Source organism: Quercus robur, chromosome 1 (assembly GCF_932294415.1).
Source record: "Quercus robur chromosome 1, dhQueRobu3.1, whole genome shotgun sequence".
In the NCBI taxonomy this organism is placed as follows: Eukaryota; Viridiplantae; Streptophyta; class Magnoliopsida; order Fagales; family Fagaceae; genus Quercus; species Quercus robur.
In genome coordinates this window covers 48,855,580-48,872,180 of record NC_065534.1, presented here as the reverse complement: position 1 = coordinate 48,872,180, position 16,601 = coordinate 48,855,580, and the positions used below count along the sequence as shown (strand labels likewise).

Genomic DNA, 16,601 nt, shown 5'->3' with positions numbered 1-16,601 from the left:
GACATTCAAGAAACTTATTGGTGGAATAACATGAAGAGAGAGATAGCTCAATTTGTGGAGCAATGCTTCACTTGTCAACAAATTAAGGCATTACACCGAAAACCTTCAGGATTGCTGCAACCACTTCCCATCCCCGAATGGAAGTGGGAGCATATATGTATGGATTTTGTGACTTGTTTGCCAAGATCTCCTAAGGATAATGAGGCTATTTGGGTAATTGTGGATAGGATGACAAAAACAGCACATTTTATTCCGGTTAAGATGACTTACTCACTTGATTAGCTAGCACAGATATATATTGATGAGATTGTGAGTCTTCATGGAGTTCCAGCATCAATTGTGTCTGATCGAGACCCAAGATTCACCTCAAAGTTTTGGGAAAGCCTACAAAAAGCTTTAGGTACTAATCTTAGCTTTAGTACAGCCTTCCACCCACAAACAGATAGACTATTAGAAAGGACTATTCGTACTTTAGAGGATATGTTAAGGGCTTGTGTATTGGATTTCAAGGGAAGTTGGGAAAAATACTTGTCTTTAGTGGAATTTTCCTATAATAATAGCTACCACTCTGGTATTGAGATGGCTCCCTATGAGGCTTTGTATGGTAGAAAATGCAGGATCCCATTGTGTTGGGAAGAGGTTGGTGAGAGAAAATTGATGGGACCAAAAATCATTCAGATGACATCTAAGAAGATTAATCTAATTCGTAAAAGATTGCAAACAGCACAAAGTCGACAAAAGAGTTATTATGACAATTCGAGAAGGGGAGTAGAATTTGAAGTTGGAGATATGGTATTTTTGAAAGTTGCCTTAATGAAGGGTTTGATGAGATTTGGGAAGAAGGGGAAGTTGAGTCCCAGATTTGTTGGTCCATTTGAGGTCCTAAAATGCATTGGTAAAGTTGCCTACGAGTTGGCCTTATAGCCTACACTTGCAGGAGTGCATAATCTGTTTCATGTTTCCATGTTGAGGAAGTACATCCCGGATCCTTCACATGTTTTGAACTATAAGCCACTTAAGATCAAAGACAACTTGACTTATAAGGAAGTTCCAATCCAAATTCTTGACCGCAAGGATCAAGTACTATGCACCAAGACCATATCATTGGTTAAGGTCCTTTGGAAGAATCACATAGTGGAGGAGGCATCTTGGGAGCGAGAAGATGAGATGAAATCAAATTATCTAGAGTTGTTCGTTAACGAAGGTATGTACAATTTCGAGGATGATATTTTTTTAAGGGGGGAAGGATGTAACACCCCATAATTTTGATACCAATTTAATTATTATATGTAAATTATAAAGGAGGCCTACAATTAAATGGATTAAATTGATTTAGGCCTAAGATATTAAAAATAAGATAAATACTATGGAATATGAAGCCTAAGTAAGGTGGCATAAGTAAATATAAGGGCCTTTATAAGCTTTTTTTTAAAAAAAATAAATAAATAAAAACCCTAGCCTTCTTCCTCTTCAGTTACACGTGTATTTACTGATGGGGCTTCCTTTTGCTTCAGCTGACTATTGAACTTTTCTTTTCTTCACTGTGGCTGTGAGTTGGAGTCTACAGGTATGGTTTGTTCCCACTCTTATAGGAGGCATCTCTTATTTGTGTACCTAATAGAATAATAGGTATGGCCATCTTGGATCTAAATCTATGATTATTTTAATGGGAAAAGGGGTACTCTATGGTTATTTTATAATTGTATATAGCCTTACTAATTTCTCCACCATCTGTCATGCACCTACACCCTTATCATTGTCCAAATATGTGCCCAGCAGTCTAGTGGCATCAAGAGAGCATACGAAGCAACTAGATTGATAAATTAAGGCTATCAAGGCTATCACGTGGCTTCCAATATTAGGTTGAATATATATAATATTAAAGTGAATAGATATCCAGCGGCATCAAGAGGGAATACTAAGCAACTAGATTGATAAATTAAGGCTATCACGTGGCTTCCAATATTAGGTTGAATATATATAATATTAGAGTGAATAGATATGAATATAACATATGGCTGTTGCATTCAGATTGATCAGATATTCATTATTCGACGATATTGAAGTTTCATGAATATCTATGATTACGTTAATGGAAAAATCTGATTAGATAGAAATATTTTTAAGTCCAAAAATCTGATCAAAGCTGAAAGTAAATTGGATTTTTTTTAAAAATAACTAAATCTTTCAAACTATTTTATTAGTTGGGCAACTTTCCAAACTATTTGCATTTCTAACAAATCGAGTCTAATAGACTCGATTTTGCCCTTTGAAAATACGCTTGGAAATCGAGTGTGAGACACTCGAGTTTGAAAATCGAGTGTCTCACACTCGATTTCCAAGCGTATTTTCAAAGGGCAAAATCGAGTCTATTAGACTCGATTTGTTAGAAATGCAAATAGTTTGGAAAGTTGCCTAACTAATAAAATTGTTTCGGATTTATAGTTATTTTAAAAAAAAATCCAAGTAAATTGGATAGTTAGGTGAATAAATGGAGAATTTGGGATATATCAATATTGTATAGGATAAAACCGTTTAAGTGTGAAAATAGATTTTTAAGTGGGAAATTGTGTATTGATGAACCTATTTTTGGTGTTGCTAGGTTTTAATTCCACTGAATTGTTGTGATTTAAGGGAGGTTGATTTCTTTTATTTTTGCAATTGAGAGGTAAGTGATGTTTACTAATTTTGAGGGTTTTCCCAAAACAATGTTGATTATTAAACTATTCTATATCAAAGAAATATGTTGATATTCTATAAATATATTGATATCCTATAAATGTTTGATGTGCACATTCACTATTCATTTTATGAAAAACTTGTGGGACAACCTAAACTTATTTAAACTTGTATGTGTTAATATACCTTTATATTGTTGAGAATTATGAATAGATTATTTTTGTGGGCATATTGAATATGTTTTGAAGACCTATGGCAAGTTGTGATTAGAAGCTCGGTATGATATTTAGTTCTTAGTAAGGGATAATCATACTGCAGCTAGTCCTTAGCAAGGGACGATCCCAGAAAAGGGGACAACGCACATTTGATAGCACCTTAGCAATGGAGTATACTATTGAGGATCCAAAAAGGAAGCTCCTTAGAAAGGGAGTGCACCTTTAGGTTCCAAAGGAACCATCCTTAAGAAAAGGGATGAAAAGGAGGTTCTAGTCCTAAAATGGGACAACACAACCCTATCAACGAGGCGTAAATGTTGACCACAAGAAAAGTCTAGGAAATAGTTTATATGATGCTATTGATACATATATTATGATGGCTCACAATATAAAGATTTTTTTTTTATATTTTTATTTTTTATATATGAAATATTTGATGACAAAATACTGATGAGTTAGAAGTTATGAATTTGTTGTAAGTATTATTTATTTGAAAGGCTCGTTCCCACACCCCAATGTTAGTGATTTCTACTTATTAAGTTATCTTGCCCCCCGCCCCCCCCCCCCCCCCCCCCCCTTTTATTTCCCCTTACAGATACATTAGATGAATTATTGGAGTAGAGACTCTTGGAAGACAATAGTTACGAATTATTTTGTGGAATTGAGGATTTTATTATGATTTTATTATGGCATTAAACATTGTACTGGAGAATTATTTTGAGGATGTTTTGTCTTTGGTAGATTAGAGCTCTGACATTTGTGATGAGATTTTAGGTTGCTGGTTTCTTTTATTTAATATTTTTATGGATTATTCAGATTAAATAAACTTTTATTGCTTATGATTTAAGGGCGTTACACTATAGTAACATTAAGATGATCATATTCAAGCTTATTTCATTTGGGTTTAAATAAAATTTAGGATCAGAGTTTTTAAAATTTTATTTTAGAGGGTCAAAATAAAAAGTTTTATATATAATTTTTATTTTGGGGCTAGGTCAGGGGGTTCAAAAAATTATATATCACACATTCTCCTTGTAGCAAAACCCAAACCTTCACTACCATTCCATCACCAGTTAAACCCATAATCCTAGGTCTAGGAGCTAGGGTTTTGGATTTGACTAGTAGTTGAGGCATGAATGAACTTCACAAATGGTTTAGACAGTGATGGCAGAAGCAACTTGGGATTTTATTTTTAGTAAGAAATTGATTTTAGAGTGATTCAGGTTGGGTGCATTTGGGACTCATCAACATCACAATTTTGATAGTAGTTGCTTAGGTTTGGCAAAAATTTGAAAGTTATTACAATTTATTTGAAAACGCCCATTCAAATCCATTAACAAATACCTTAGGACTATATCAAAGAGTTAATAGAAAATCATTAACACAATGGCATTACTTATTTTGCTTAGGAGAACCAAGGTTCAGATCCTCCATTTTCATTATTGTGACTATTGAACCATTTTTTTTTTTTTTTTGCTATGTACAATTAAAAGCCACTTATTACTTTGGTAATAGAGTATTTTTGACTTAAATTATTAATTTTATTTTTGATAGGTATATGTTAGTGGAGATGAGAGGATTTTGAATCATAGAAAAAGGCACTACAAAAGTATTAGGGTTTATGCCCTAAAATCCAATTTATTGGCATTTTATAAATAAATAATTTGTTTAATTATATGAGATTATTTGTATATGAACTAATTGAACATTATTATATAGTCCTTGAGATGCACTGTATGTGATTTAGTTATCGAAGATATAAATCACAAGTTCCTTGTAAACTAAAAAATGTATTTCGTAGTTGGTGATGAAATTGGGCATTGCATCTGTGAAGACTATAACATAATGGTTTGTCTTGATCATGAAAGTGGAGACTTTTAGTTGATGTGTTGCTGTCTTAAGTGTGTAAGGCACACATTGAACTGGACTACTATGAGATTAATTATTTAATTAACAACTGTTTCCTGAATAATAAATCTCATGACTTCTATTTTCATAGACTCTCAATTCTAAGAGGATTGTGAACCTGATCATGAAATGTAGGTTGTTTTGATATATCAGTAGTGAGATCTAATCTAATGGTCAAAACCTCAGTATGTTGGGAAACCACACGTAGTGTTGAGGGAACATATATTCTCAAGATGAAATCCATAATCTCTTTCTATAAATATGTGAAATATCCCCTTGAGATAAGTTTAATGAAAATTGGTTATTCAAAGTGCTAGGCCCAGCCAAGTAAAGAGTTACTAAAGTTTATTTAATAAAATTAGATTTTATAAAATATATGAATAACTAAAAGATTAAACCGAGGACTTAAGAAATAAAATAGTGATTTACAATGTAAAGTTTATTATGACTTTGTTCATTATGGATGTTTCATGGAGAGGTCAAATGATATTATATTAGAATCTTGATATATAATTTATTAATAAGGATTAGAGTGCAATTATATTTCTATAGTGGTACTTGTTATATAATTAATGGTAATTTTGGACTTGTCAAGAGTTGATGGAAGCTCGAAACTCATTGGAGCTAAAGCCTTATTTGTCTCTTAGGTCCTATCCCAAACTACATACGAAAACCCAATTGGGTTGGCCAAAAGACTAACCCAATTAGATAATCAATTGCTTATTTAATAAGAGTTATTAAATAAAGTAACTGCCTAGGTAGTTAAAAAAACGTACATATGATTAAAAGAAGAGAAAACAATTTTCTCTTTGATCTCTCTTGAACAAGAACGTACGTTAGAATTGCTTGAGAGGCTACACATCTTGGGCACCATGTGGAATTAGGATGAAGATCAAAGGTCTTCTCAATTCTTGTTTTCGAATTTCACTATATCAAGGTACGTTTTCTACTTTTTGTTCTAAAATTCAAGATTATATATTATCTTTCATGAATAAAATAGATCATTGTATTGCTTTCGCTGCATGTTTTGTATGAGATGCAAAACTATGTTTTCCAACAAAACGATGCCATTACTAATGAGCTAAAAGTAAATTATCTTAGAAATGCAACATACATACATTGAGGCACTTGGTTCATGTAGAAGTCATGGACCTAATTTTTATATAATTCAATTGTGACAACTGAGAATGGAGATGAGAAGGTATATTTGAACATTAATTCTTATCCAAAAGGATATCAAGTAATACTATTAATTTATAAAGCTCTTAACTATTTTAGAGTTAGGTATTTGATATGCTATTATATGATGTTGCTCTTTTTTTTTTTTTTTTGGAGGTAAGGATGTTGCTCTTATTCATAGGGTTAATTTTAGATGGTTTCAATATGTCACAGTTTAGAAATAGTTCAATTTTTTTTTTTTTTTTTTTTGAAACCCAAATAATTTCAAAACAATATTAGTTTAAATAATATTATTTTGTAAATATTGCCCGGTGCCCAGCTCTACCGTAACCTGTTTCTCAAAATGATCAAAGTAAGAAACCCATCTCTCTCTCTCAATCAATAGCTTTTGGAGGTGAAAGTTTTTCTGGTTCACCACTTCAGCTACAAAATCAATGAGTAAGTATAATTATATAAAGTTTCTTTTTTTGGAAACTCTCTTTTTAATCAGAACCAATGTTTCATACTTTGATTATTTTGAGTTTCTTTGTGTTTTAACTGACGAAAATTGCTTCTTGTGGTGTACACATAAAAAGTTAGCTCTTTGCATCCCAACTTTTCTCTTAGCAAATGGGTTTTTGCTATCTCAACAGAAATAACTTGCACACATGGTTTCTGTAGCTTACAGCATCTTCATTTTTCTCAAATTAAAGTGGGTTGGTCATGTGAGGGCTCAGCTTTGAAAAGTTCTGATTTTTGGACTTATTAATTATTCTATGTTTGTTTTTGTGTGTGTGTGTGTTTGTTTTCCAGCATTACATGTATACTAGGTTGACCAAAAAATTGGCTGAATTTGGACTCATGTAACTTTTTTTTTTTTTTTTTTTTTTTTCACGCCTTTCTGTTGTCTAGTTTACATGATCTTGTTTTTCAGTATGAAAAGTACTAGTTGTATATATAGAGCATTCCGGTTATTCTTTTAAAATCTAATTCAATTTGTTGTTGCAGTTTCTATTTTCCACTTTTCTGTGTTCTTTTAAAATCTAATTCAATTTTATTGAATTCCAAGTGCATAACCTCTACCTTTTTTTTTTTATTTTTTTTATTTTGGGGGGGGGGGGGGGTGGTTGGATAACTTGTGGCTAAATCCAATTAGTTGAAAAATGATCCATGAAGTCAACCACAACTTAGTTGGAATTAAGTTAATTGAGAATTTTCCCCTGATAGTTTAGTTGGTTTCATCAAATTATACTTGATTCAAAAGTGGATATAAGATTTTCAAATTTTTAATGGACACTGGTTTATGAATCGTATTTCTGAACTGGAAGGTAACAGCTCTGAAAATTTATGTTGCAGTGGATTCTGAATGTCATACAAATGTTTGTGATTGGAATTTAGATAATTCATCTGATGTGGAGCTTCGATTAAGTAATGAAGTTGCAACAGTTAGAAGTTCTCATCTAGCACAAACCGGTGAAATGTCTCAAAATTCTTCTAGAGCAGAGTCAACTGCAGTTGAACGAGACGAACCATATGTGGGTCAAGAATTCGAATCAGAAGCTGCTGCACACGCATTTTACAATGCATATGGAATGCGTATGGGTTTCATACCACGTGTAAGCAATCTATCTCGCTCAAGGCTTGACAAATCTATTATTGGTCGAACATGGGTATGTAACAAAGAGGGCTATCGAGTGCCTGATAAGCATGGTACGAAGATTGTGAGGTCACGGTCTCCCACTAGGGTTGGTTGCAAGGCAATGCTTTCAATAAAGAAACTGAGCACTGGAAAGTGGTTTGTTACAAAATTTGTCAAGGAGCACACTCATGTGTTGGTTCCTGGAAAGGGTCGAAAATCATCAATCTATAATCAATTCCCGGTCAGTTCTTCACCATTTATGTATTTCATATTGCTGCAAAATTACTTTTCTCGTCTAGCGATGGCACTAAACCATATTTGCCTATGATATGTTGGAAACTTTTCTGTGTATGATTAATGTATTATATACTTGTTCCATGGCATGCTTATCGACTAGCATCAAATCCCAATTCTTTTGAAGAGAAAAGAAAAAGAAAAGTTATATTGTAGTTCCTGGCTTCCTGCCTTCCTAGAAATTCAATTTTGCATGAGTCCAACTAAAAAAGTTTTTTACTGTCTTTATAATATGACAATTTTGTATACATATATGGTATTTATTAGGACAAAAGGGAAGGATATATATATATATATAGTTAGTGTGTGTGTGTGGTTCTAAATTTCAATAAATAGGTTATATCCCGTTATGTCCTAGTGTTATCTGATTGGTGATTACTATGTTTGTCACCCCCTATTTGTGGTGTTGATGCCAAAACTATTAGATTGATGGACTAAATCTGCAGCTAGTAGTGGAGAATAAGCTTTAATGGTTGAAAACTGCAACTCCATGTTTTTGGATCTTTCCGGGTTTCTGATACTATCATTCGAATATGAGTATCTAATGGATGGAGATCTAATGCTAGCTCAAGATCTCTAGTTTCAGCTGAAAATCTCATGAAGGTAGATTTGGGTAGTTTTGGCTGAAATGATGAGTTGTGTTTAGGGATAAGGATCCTCTCCATTTACACGTGAAAAGGAGAGTGTCCATTTAATGGCTAGGATTGAAAGTGGAGTAAATGTCGGGTGTGCTGACTTATTTAAAATTTAACTATGGTTAAACTAAACTAGAGTTATAAATTTTTAAATGAGTTAGCACAATCTAGACCCTACATTTACTCCACTTTCAAGCTTAGCCATTAAATGGAAACTCTCCATTCACTTTGAAATGGAGAGGATTCAAATCCTGTATTTAGACTAAAAACTGGATTGTATGAGAAAGTGGCAAAGAAAAAAGTGAGAACCTATCAGCCAGAGATGTGAGGTTTTGAGTAAGATAGTTACTAAAGGGTGAGTATCCATTTGTAAGACATGTCCGTTTAGCATAAACTTATTTGGCTTTTTGATGATTGTTTTTCTTTTAAAATGGATCAATGTATACTTGTACTTGAAAAAGTGAGGTTTTAAAAAGTTGTACATAAACAAAATAAGCTAAAAGCTAAACAAAAAAGCTCATGGCAAATGGATGTTCAAAATACGTAATAAGTGAGGTTTTAAAAAGCTATACATAAACAAAAAGCTCATCTTTACTTATTTCCTAAAGGGTCTTCCCATTACCCATTTTTAGAGAGAAGATTAAGGTGGGCAAGTGGGTGTGGTCAAAATTTTCCATCCCTATTGCTTATGTTGTTGATCTCAGTAGTTGGACTGGATGTTAAAGTTCCATGAGAGAAAATAATGATATTAGGGAAATCTAATGAAAATTTTCAACTCGGTCGTCTGGGTGACGTTAACAATATGGACACAGACACAATTCATAATCCTTTAAGATACCATCACACTTCAAGCTGAAGTGAGAGTCATATTTGGGAAATACTGGTCCACCACTAGCAAGATTCATATAAGGAAGTATAAGTTACTATTTCTTGGAAAATCAATGAGGTCTACACATTAGCTTACTCCATAGCTGTTCATTAACCAAAGGATACTTTACCTTATAGTTATTTGGTAAAGCAGCTTGCATTTTTTAGAAGCTTTGAGAACTAACAGAAGGGTTGCTTCTCAAGTTGCTAGAGCTTCTTATATTGTGCAAAGCTATAGCCCAGCCAAACTAGCACTTAAGCTTTCATAACCCATATATTCATTCCCTTGAGTTTCCCATATCCTGCCTGGATTCTTGCATAATGGGATTCATTCTATATTCATTTTGTATTCTAACCATTAGTTGTTCTCTTGCTTTGGCAAAATTTTGTACACATTACACCCTTTTTCATTTCCTCTTGTATTTTTAACTGCCACCTAATATCAACACTACCCTTTTATCATTGGATCCTATTTGTGTGCAATTAGGAAGCCATATGGATTTGATTAGATTAGAACTTAAAATCCGGATTCTATTTGAAAGTCAGGGACCTATGCCCAGCCAAGTATATACCTGTTTCAGTTCCTTCTGCAAATTATGTTTTGGTTTGAATCTAAAGCTTTTGTCAATCAAAGGAAAATTGTATAGATCATTGCTGTCAAAAGTCAGAAAAATTGTTATGTATTTGGATGGTATCTTCATTGTGCATTTTGTTATAGGTGAAAGAGAAACAGATTCTAGAAAGAGAATTGAGAGAATCCAAGAAATGAAAAACTTGTATTATCACACACTAACAATAGATTACATGATTTAGATATTTATACACTGTTATATAGCTAACCTCTTCTAACTAACCAGCAGGATTTAAGCTAAAACTAACTTACTTTCTTATGAACTAATCACAGTTGCACACGTGGCCACTAATCACAACTAACTCAGCCACTAATGATATATACTAAGCTACAGGTAGTTTTACAGAACTTATACTAAACTACATGCCGTTTTCTGCTATCTATTCTGCTCCTTCTGCTCTGTACCTTCTGCCTTTACATCCCCCCTCAAACGAAGGGGAGGGACTCCCATGAGTTTGTGAACAAGAAAATGAAACCGAGGAGAAGGAAGTGACTTGATAAAGACATTAGCCAACTGATCAGATGTAGAAATATATTCAACCACAAGATCCTTGTTTAAAAGCTTCTCCCTAACAAAATGGTAATCAACTTCTATACGCTTAGAACGAGCATGAAAGATAGGATTAGAAGCTAAGGCAAGAGCAGAAACATTATCACACCTCAAATTGGAGGATGATATGAGTAAACACCAAGATCTTTAAGCAACATCCTCAACCAATAAAGCTCAGCAGTAGTTATAGCCAAAGATCTGTATTCAGCCTCTGTAGACGACCTTGAAACTGTAGGCTGCTTCTTAGCAGACCATGTGATAGGAGAGCCACCCAAAAACACAACCAGACCAGTGATGGACCTCCTATCTATAGGATCACCAGCCCAATCTGCATCACAATATGCAGAAAGAGGCAAAGGATCAGGCTGAAAATGAATCCCCATATGCAAATACCCTTTCAAATATCTGAGAATCCTCTTAGCTGCTACAAGATTATGTTGAGTAGGCTTGCTCATAAATTGACAAGCTTGTTGCATAGCGTAGGATAAATCTGGTCTAGTAAAGATCATATACTGAATTGCCCCAACCAAACTTCTATAGGCAGTAGGATCAGTGAGGAGAGGACTATGAGCTGGAACAAAATGATGATTCGAGGCACAAGGATTAGAGCAAGGCTTGCAGTCAAGCATGGTAAACTTGGTAAACAAATCCTGAGCATACTTAGACTGATGAACAAAAAGACCAGAATCTGTGTATTCAATCTGAAGCCCAAGAAAGTAATTCAAGCAACCAAGATCCTTAAGAGCAAAAGAAGAACCAAGCTGACTCACAATTTCAGTAACAAAGGAAGAATTATTGCCAGTGATGATTATATCATCAACATAAAGCAATAGATACACAATATGAGAGGAATGAATGAGAATGAAGAGGTTACCGTCAGCACAAGAGGCATGAAATCCAAGATGAAACAACTGAGTCGTAAAGCTATCAAACTAGGCCCTAGGAGCTTGCTTAAGGCCATAGATAGCTTTATGTAACAGACACACATGGTCAGGTCTTGAACTGTCCTTGTAGCCAGGGGGTTGACACATATATACTTCTTGTAAAACCCCATGAAGAAAAGCATTGGATACATCCAATTGCTTAAGAGACCAGCCAAATTGCACTGCCAAAGCAAGAAAAATTCTGACAGTAGCAGGCTTCACAACAGGACTAAATGTCTCTTCATAATCCAAACCATATTGCTGCAAGCAACCCTTGGCCACCAACCGTGCTTTATACCTAGCAATATTACCACTGCTATCCCTCTTGATTTTAAAAACCCATTTACATCCAACCACATTCTCACCATAAGGGAGAGGAACAAGAGACCAGGTATGCTGTTGTTGAAGGCTAGCAAATTCTAAGTCCATTGCTGCAACCCAATGAGAGAACTTGGATGCCACAGCATAAGAAGGAGGTTCAGTAACAGCATAGTCAGCCTGAACAGCATATGCTTTGGACTTAAAAATACCATTCTTAGACCTGGTAAGCATAGGATGAGTTTTGGTAGAAACACTAGGGGCAGATAGAGGTGGAGACACAGTGGGGAAAATAGCAAGAGTAGTGTCAGGAACAGGTAAGGAAGCAGTGTCAATAGAAGATGGAGAACAAGACACAGGAATAGAAGAATCAGAAGCAGATGGAATAGAGAAAGGAAGCAAAGTAGCCAACCAAGGATCAAAGGCAGTAAGAGATGAAGGAGAAGAAGACACAGAATCTGTACTTGACAAGGATGGAAACATAGATTCATGAAAAATACAATGAGGGGAAATATGCACTTTCCCAGTAGAGACTTCCAAACAGATATAGCCTTTGGAACTTTGGAAATACACAACTTGGACTTTGGATCAAATTTATGAGAAGGATAAGGCTTCAAAAAAGGAGAACAATCACAACCAAAGACCTTTAAAGCATGAAGAGAAGGCTTCTTAAGGTAAAGCTTCTGCCAAGGAGACACAAAATTAAGAACAGAAGATGGAATCCTATTAAGAAGATAGACAGCAGTACTGAAAGCATAAGACCAATAAGACAAAGGAAGATTAGTCTTATGAACCATAGCCAAACCAGTCTCAACAATGTCTATGTTTTCTTTCAGCCACCCCATTCTATTGAGGGGTGTAAGGACAAGAAAGTTGATGAGAAATACCATTATCTAGACAAAAGGTCTTAAATTGTGATTAACAAATTCACCACCACCATTAGACCTTAAAGCTTTGATTTTGGTATTGAATTGATTCTCAACAAGAGATTTAAAATGTACAAACACACTAAAGATATTAGATATATGTTTAAGCAAGAATAGCCATGTAAAACAAGTAAAATCATCAACAAATATCACATAAAACCTGTGTTCAAGTACAGAAACAATAGGAGTAGGGCCCCAAACATCAGAATGAACTAATTCCAAAGGAAAAGTAGTACTGGATACATGTTTTGGAAAGGAAGATTTGTGCATTTTAGCACTTATACAAGAAACACATTGTGAAAGAATATCACTAGAAGGAGAAATGTTAACAGAAGGTACATCAGATAAGGCAGAATGCAATATCTTGGAACAAGGGTGCCTAGGTCTTTGATGCCAAAGCAAAACTTGAGTAGAAACAGCAACAAAGCAACTTGAATTGATAGAGGATGTAGGTGAAGATGAAAAAGAAGCAATGGGTGGAATGGGATAGACACCATCTTTACTCAACCCTTTGTATTTGCCCGTAGGTAAATCCTGAATTGAGAACTCACGAGCATCAAAATAACAAAAGGCATTATTTTGTAGACAAAGTTTATGCATTGAAAGTAAGTTTGAAGCAATTTGTGGTACCTTAAGGATGTTATTAAGATTGAAATTGTGGAAAGGAGTGAGAAGCTTACCATTACCAATATGAGTAATTGGTAATTCTTGCCCATTGCCCACTGTAACAGTCTCACCAGCTGTAGGTTGTTCATGAAGAGAGAGCTGAGCCAAGTCTGGTGTAATATGATTAGAAGCACTAGTGTCACTGAACCAATTCTGGTTTGAATGAGAACTAGAGTTTGCAGCCATTGAACTTGCAGCCATCGATGCAAGCTTAGCTGGAGGATGTCAAGATATGCAAAATTCATTCTATGGTAACAAACTGAGCAGTATGGCCATTCTTACCATAGATCTGACAAACAGGTCTTTGACCTTGTTGAAAACTAGACTTGGATTGAGACTGTGAAGGGGAAAACTGACCTTGACCATTGTAGGATAGGCCAAAGAACTGAGACTGACCAGTTGGAAATTGAGTAGATTGACCACCAGAGAATTGACCATTGTTGTTACCTCTTCCATTATCACGACCAAGATTGTTGCCATTCCTTCCTTTTCCTCTGTTGAAGGATTGATTGAACTGATTAACTGCCATAGCAAATGAAGAAGAATCTCAAAGATTAGACCTTTTCTTGATCGATCTTTCTTCAGCATTTAGCAGAGTATTCAACTCTTCAAGAGTAACTACATCATTTCTAGTTCGTATGGCTGAAAAAAATGCATCATATTCTAGAGGCAAAGCTTCAAGAGCTAAATGAATAAGCTCCTCCTCATCAACACAAACTGCCACAGCACCAAGTTTATCACGAATTTCTTTGATTCGTTGAAAGAAATTGTTCATGCTCTTTGAACCTTTCTTGAGACTCATCAATTCATTCCTTAAGCTGAGAATATGAGATCGAGAAACTGAAGCAACACGTTTCTCTAGGATCTTCCAGACTCCTCTACCAGATTTTTGACCTACTGTGAGAACCAAAATTGACGGAGAGAGAGTAGAATTGATGAAAGTGAACAGTGCTTGTTCATGATTCCTCCATTGGATATATTCAGGATTAACTTCAATGGTATAATTCCCTGAGCTATCCTTAAGAAGAGGATCAGGAGCTTCAAGATTATCTTCAATGAAGTTGATCATTGAGTAAGCTTCCAAAATCACCTCGATTTGGTGTCTCCAAACCAAACAGTTGTTGTAATCAAACTTTACTGTTATCATGCTCGCCATGTTAGACAGAAGCAGCAATGAAGGATTAACTCCATGAGTAGAAATTGTAGTGTGTGTACTTGTGCTTGAACTTGTAGCAGAGGAAGTTGAATTTGCAGAGGATGCCATTGATGGCTTTGATACCATGAAAGAGAAACAGATTCTAGAGTAAGAATTGAGAGAATCCAAGAAATGAAAAACTTGTATTTATCACACACTATTACACTAACAATAGATTATATGATTTAGATATTTATACACTGTTATAGCTAACCTCTTCTAACTAACCAGTGGGATTTAAGCTAAAACTAACTTTCTAATGAACTAATCACAGGTGTACATGTGGCCGCTAATCACAACTAACTCAGCCACTAATGATATAGACTAAGCTACATGTAGTTTTTACAGAATTGATACTATACTACATGCTGTTTTCTGCTATCTATGCTGCTCCTCGTTCTGCTCTGTACCTTTGCCTTTACAATAGGAACAAAAACACATTAGTTCAAATCCACGTCTCCACCTTGGCTTGGGACAAAGATGTTTCTATCATTAGTGAAGGTCAATGTTAATGGATTTGGATGGGCATGGTTTCTGTGTTGAGCTAGATGTGTTTAAGGGGGAAAATAAAACTGAAATCTTATATATGTGTGTGTGTGTGTGTTTGAATCAATTGCAGACAATTCACAATCCTAATCTTTCAAATAAGATAATATTAAAGCCACCTAGGATGTTATAATTTCCGTTCATGTGTAGACAGGAGCTCTATGCAGTATCTGCCATTGCAGGTCTTGGGGTTGGTACGAAGAACTTGTATTAATCCATATTATTACTGTGTCATGGCAGTACCATCTGGTCCTTGTATCCTCTAGATATTGCTTAGGAACATATACCTTTTGAAAACTAATCAGATACTGATGCAAAATAGTGTGTGATGTTTTTTCCTCTATAAATACATCAATTCTAGTAACTGTTTCGGCATCAGCAATGCATTTGTGTTTGTTGACTTTAACTAATATTTTCCTTCTTTATTTTTTTGCCAATACACTACATGCAGAATGAGCACACGAGAATTCAAGTTCAAGAGCTAACTAAACAGCTTCTGGTTGAGAGAAAGCGGTCTGCATCATATAGAGAAATCATTGACATTCTATTTAAGCACATTGAGGACCACACGCATTACTTGTCTGAAAAGGTTCAGAACATAGCAGACTGTGTAAAAGAGATTGCATCTGAAGGAAAGAGCGTCAAAAGCTCAAATACTCTGGGCAATAAACTGTAAAATATAAATATTTTTTTCTTTGTTTTTTGAAGTAGTTTCAGTAGATTGTAACTTATCTACCTTAATTGATTTTTTAGTTGAAATAAATACTATTTTCATTTCTAGTATTCTTTATCTTCTTCTTCTTTTTTTATTTTTAATTTTTAATTTTTAATTTTTAATTTTTTTATCTTGAGTTGAGAAGTAAATTATTGCATACAAGTGCTTGTGTGCTTAATGTACATATGGACAGCGAGAGGCATGGTATTTGTGTTACATTTAGTAATTTAGTAATAAGAGAATGGGTAAAATACTATTTTGGTTCTTAAACTTTACCAAAATTTTGTTTTTTATCCTTAAACTTTAAGTTCATTTTTCGTCCCTAAACTATTGAAAAGTTCATATTTTGTTCCTAAACTATTGAAATTTTTTTATTTATGTTCTTAAATTTTACTAAAAGTTTATTTTTAATCTATAAGTTATTGAAAAAAAATTTCTTTTTTCATCCTTGATTTTGTCTCTATACTATTCAAAAAACTCTTTACAAAGTTTAAGTTCAGGAATGAAAAAAAAAAACTTTTTAAAGTTTAGGGACGAAAAATAAACTTTTAGTAAAGTTTAAGGACTAAAATAGTATTTTGTCATAACAGAATAGATCATTTAGGAGCATGACCTGTATCAAATTAGTGCGATAGTGATCAGCGGAATGTTTCTATTTTTACTTACATTTCTTTTAGAGGGAGGGGAGCGTGATGACTATATTAGTCAAATAGTTATTTACATTTCTAGTGGTAGG

General features: G+C 34.4%; 1 protein-coding gene across 3 annotated transcripts; it reads left to right on the top strand.

Moving 5' to 3' along the window:
- The first annotated feature begins 5,642 nt into the window (after nt 1-5,642).
- LOC126690989 (protein FAR1-RELATED SEQUENCE 12-like) lies at nt 5,643-15,933 on the top strand. 3 transcript variants are annotated; one of them, XM_050386080.1, is made up of 3 exons: nt 5,643-5,739; nt 7,317-7,840; nt 15,602-15,933. In XM_050386080.1, exons 1-3 carry the CDS (start codon nt 5,688-5,690, stop codon nt 15,824-15,826), a joined length of 801 nt encoding a protein of 266 aa, XP_050242037.1. In that variant the 5' UTR covers nt 5,643-5,687; the 3' UTR covers nt 15,827-15,933. The 3 variants fall into 3 exon arrangements, with proteins under 3 accessions (XP_050242037.1, XP_050242042.1, XP_050242044.1); XM_050386085.1 differs by lacking the exon at nt 5,643-5,739 and adding an exon at nt 6,255-6,419; XM_050386087.1 differs by lacking the exon at nt 5,643-5,739 and adding an exon at nt 6,260-6,419 and having other exon boundaries at nt 7,359-7,840.
- The last annotated feature ends 668 nt before the right edge of the window (nt 15,934-16,601 follow it).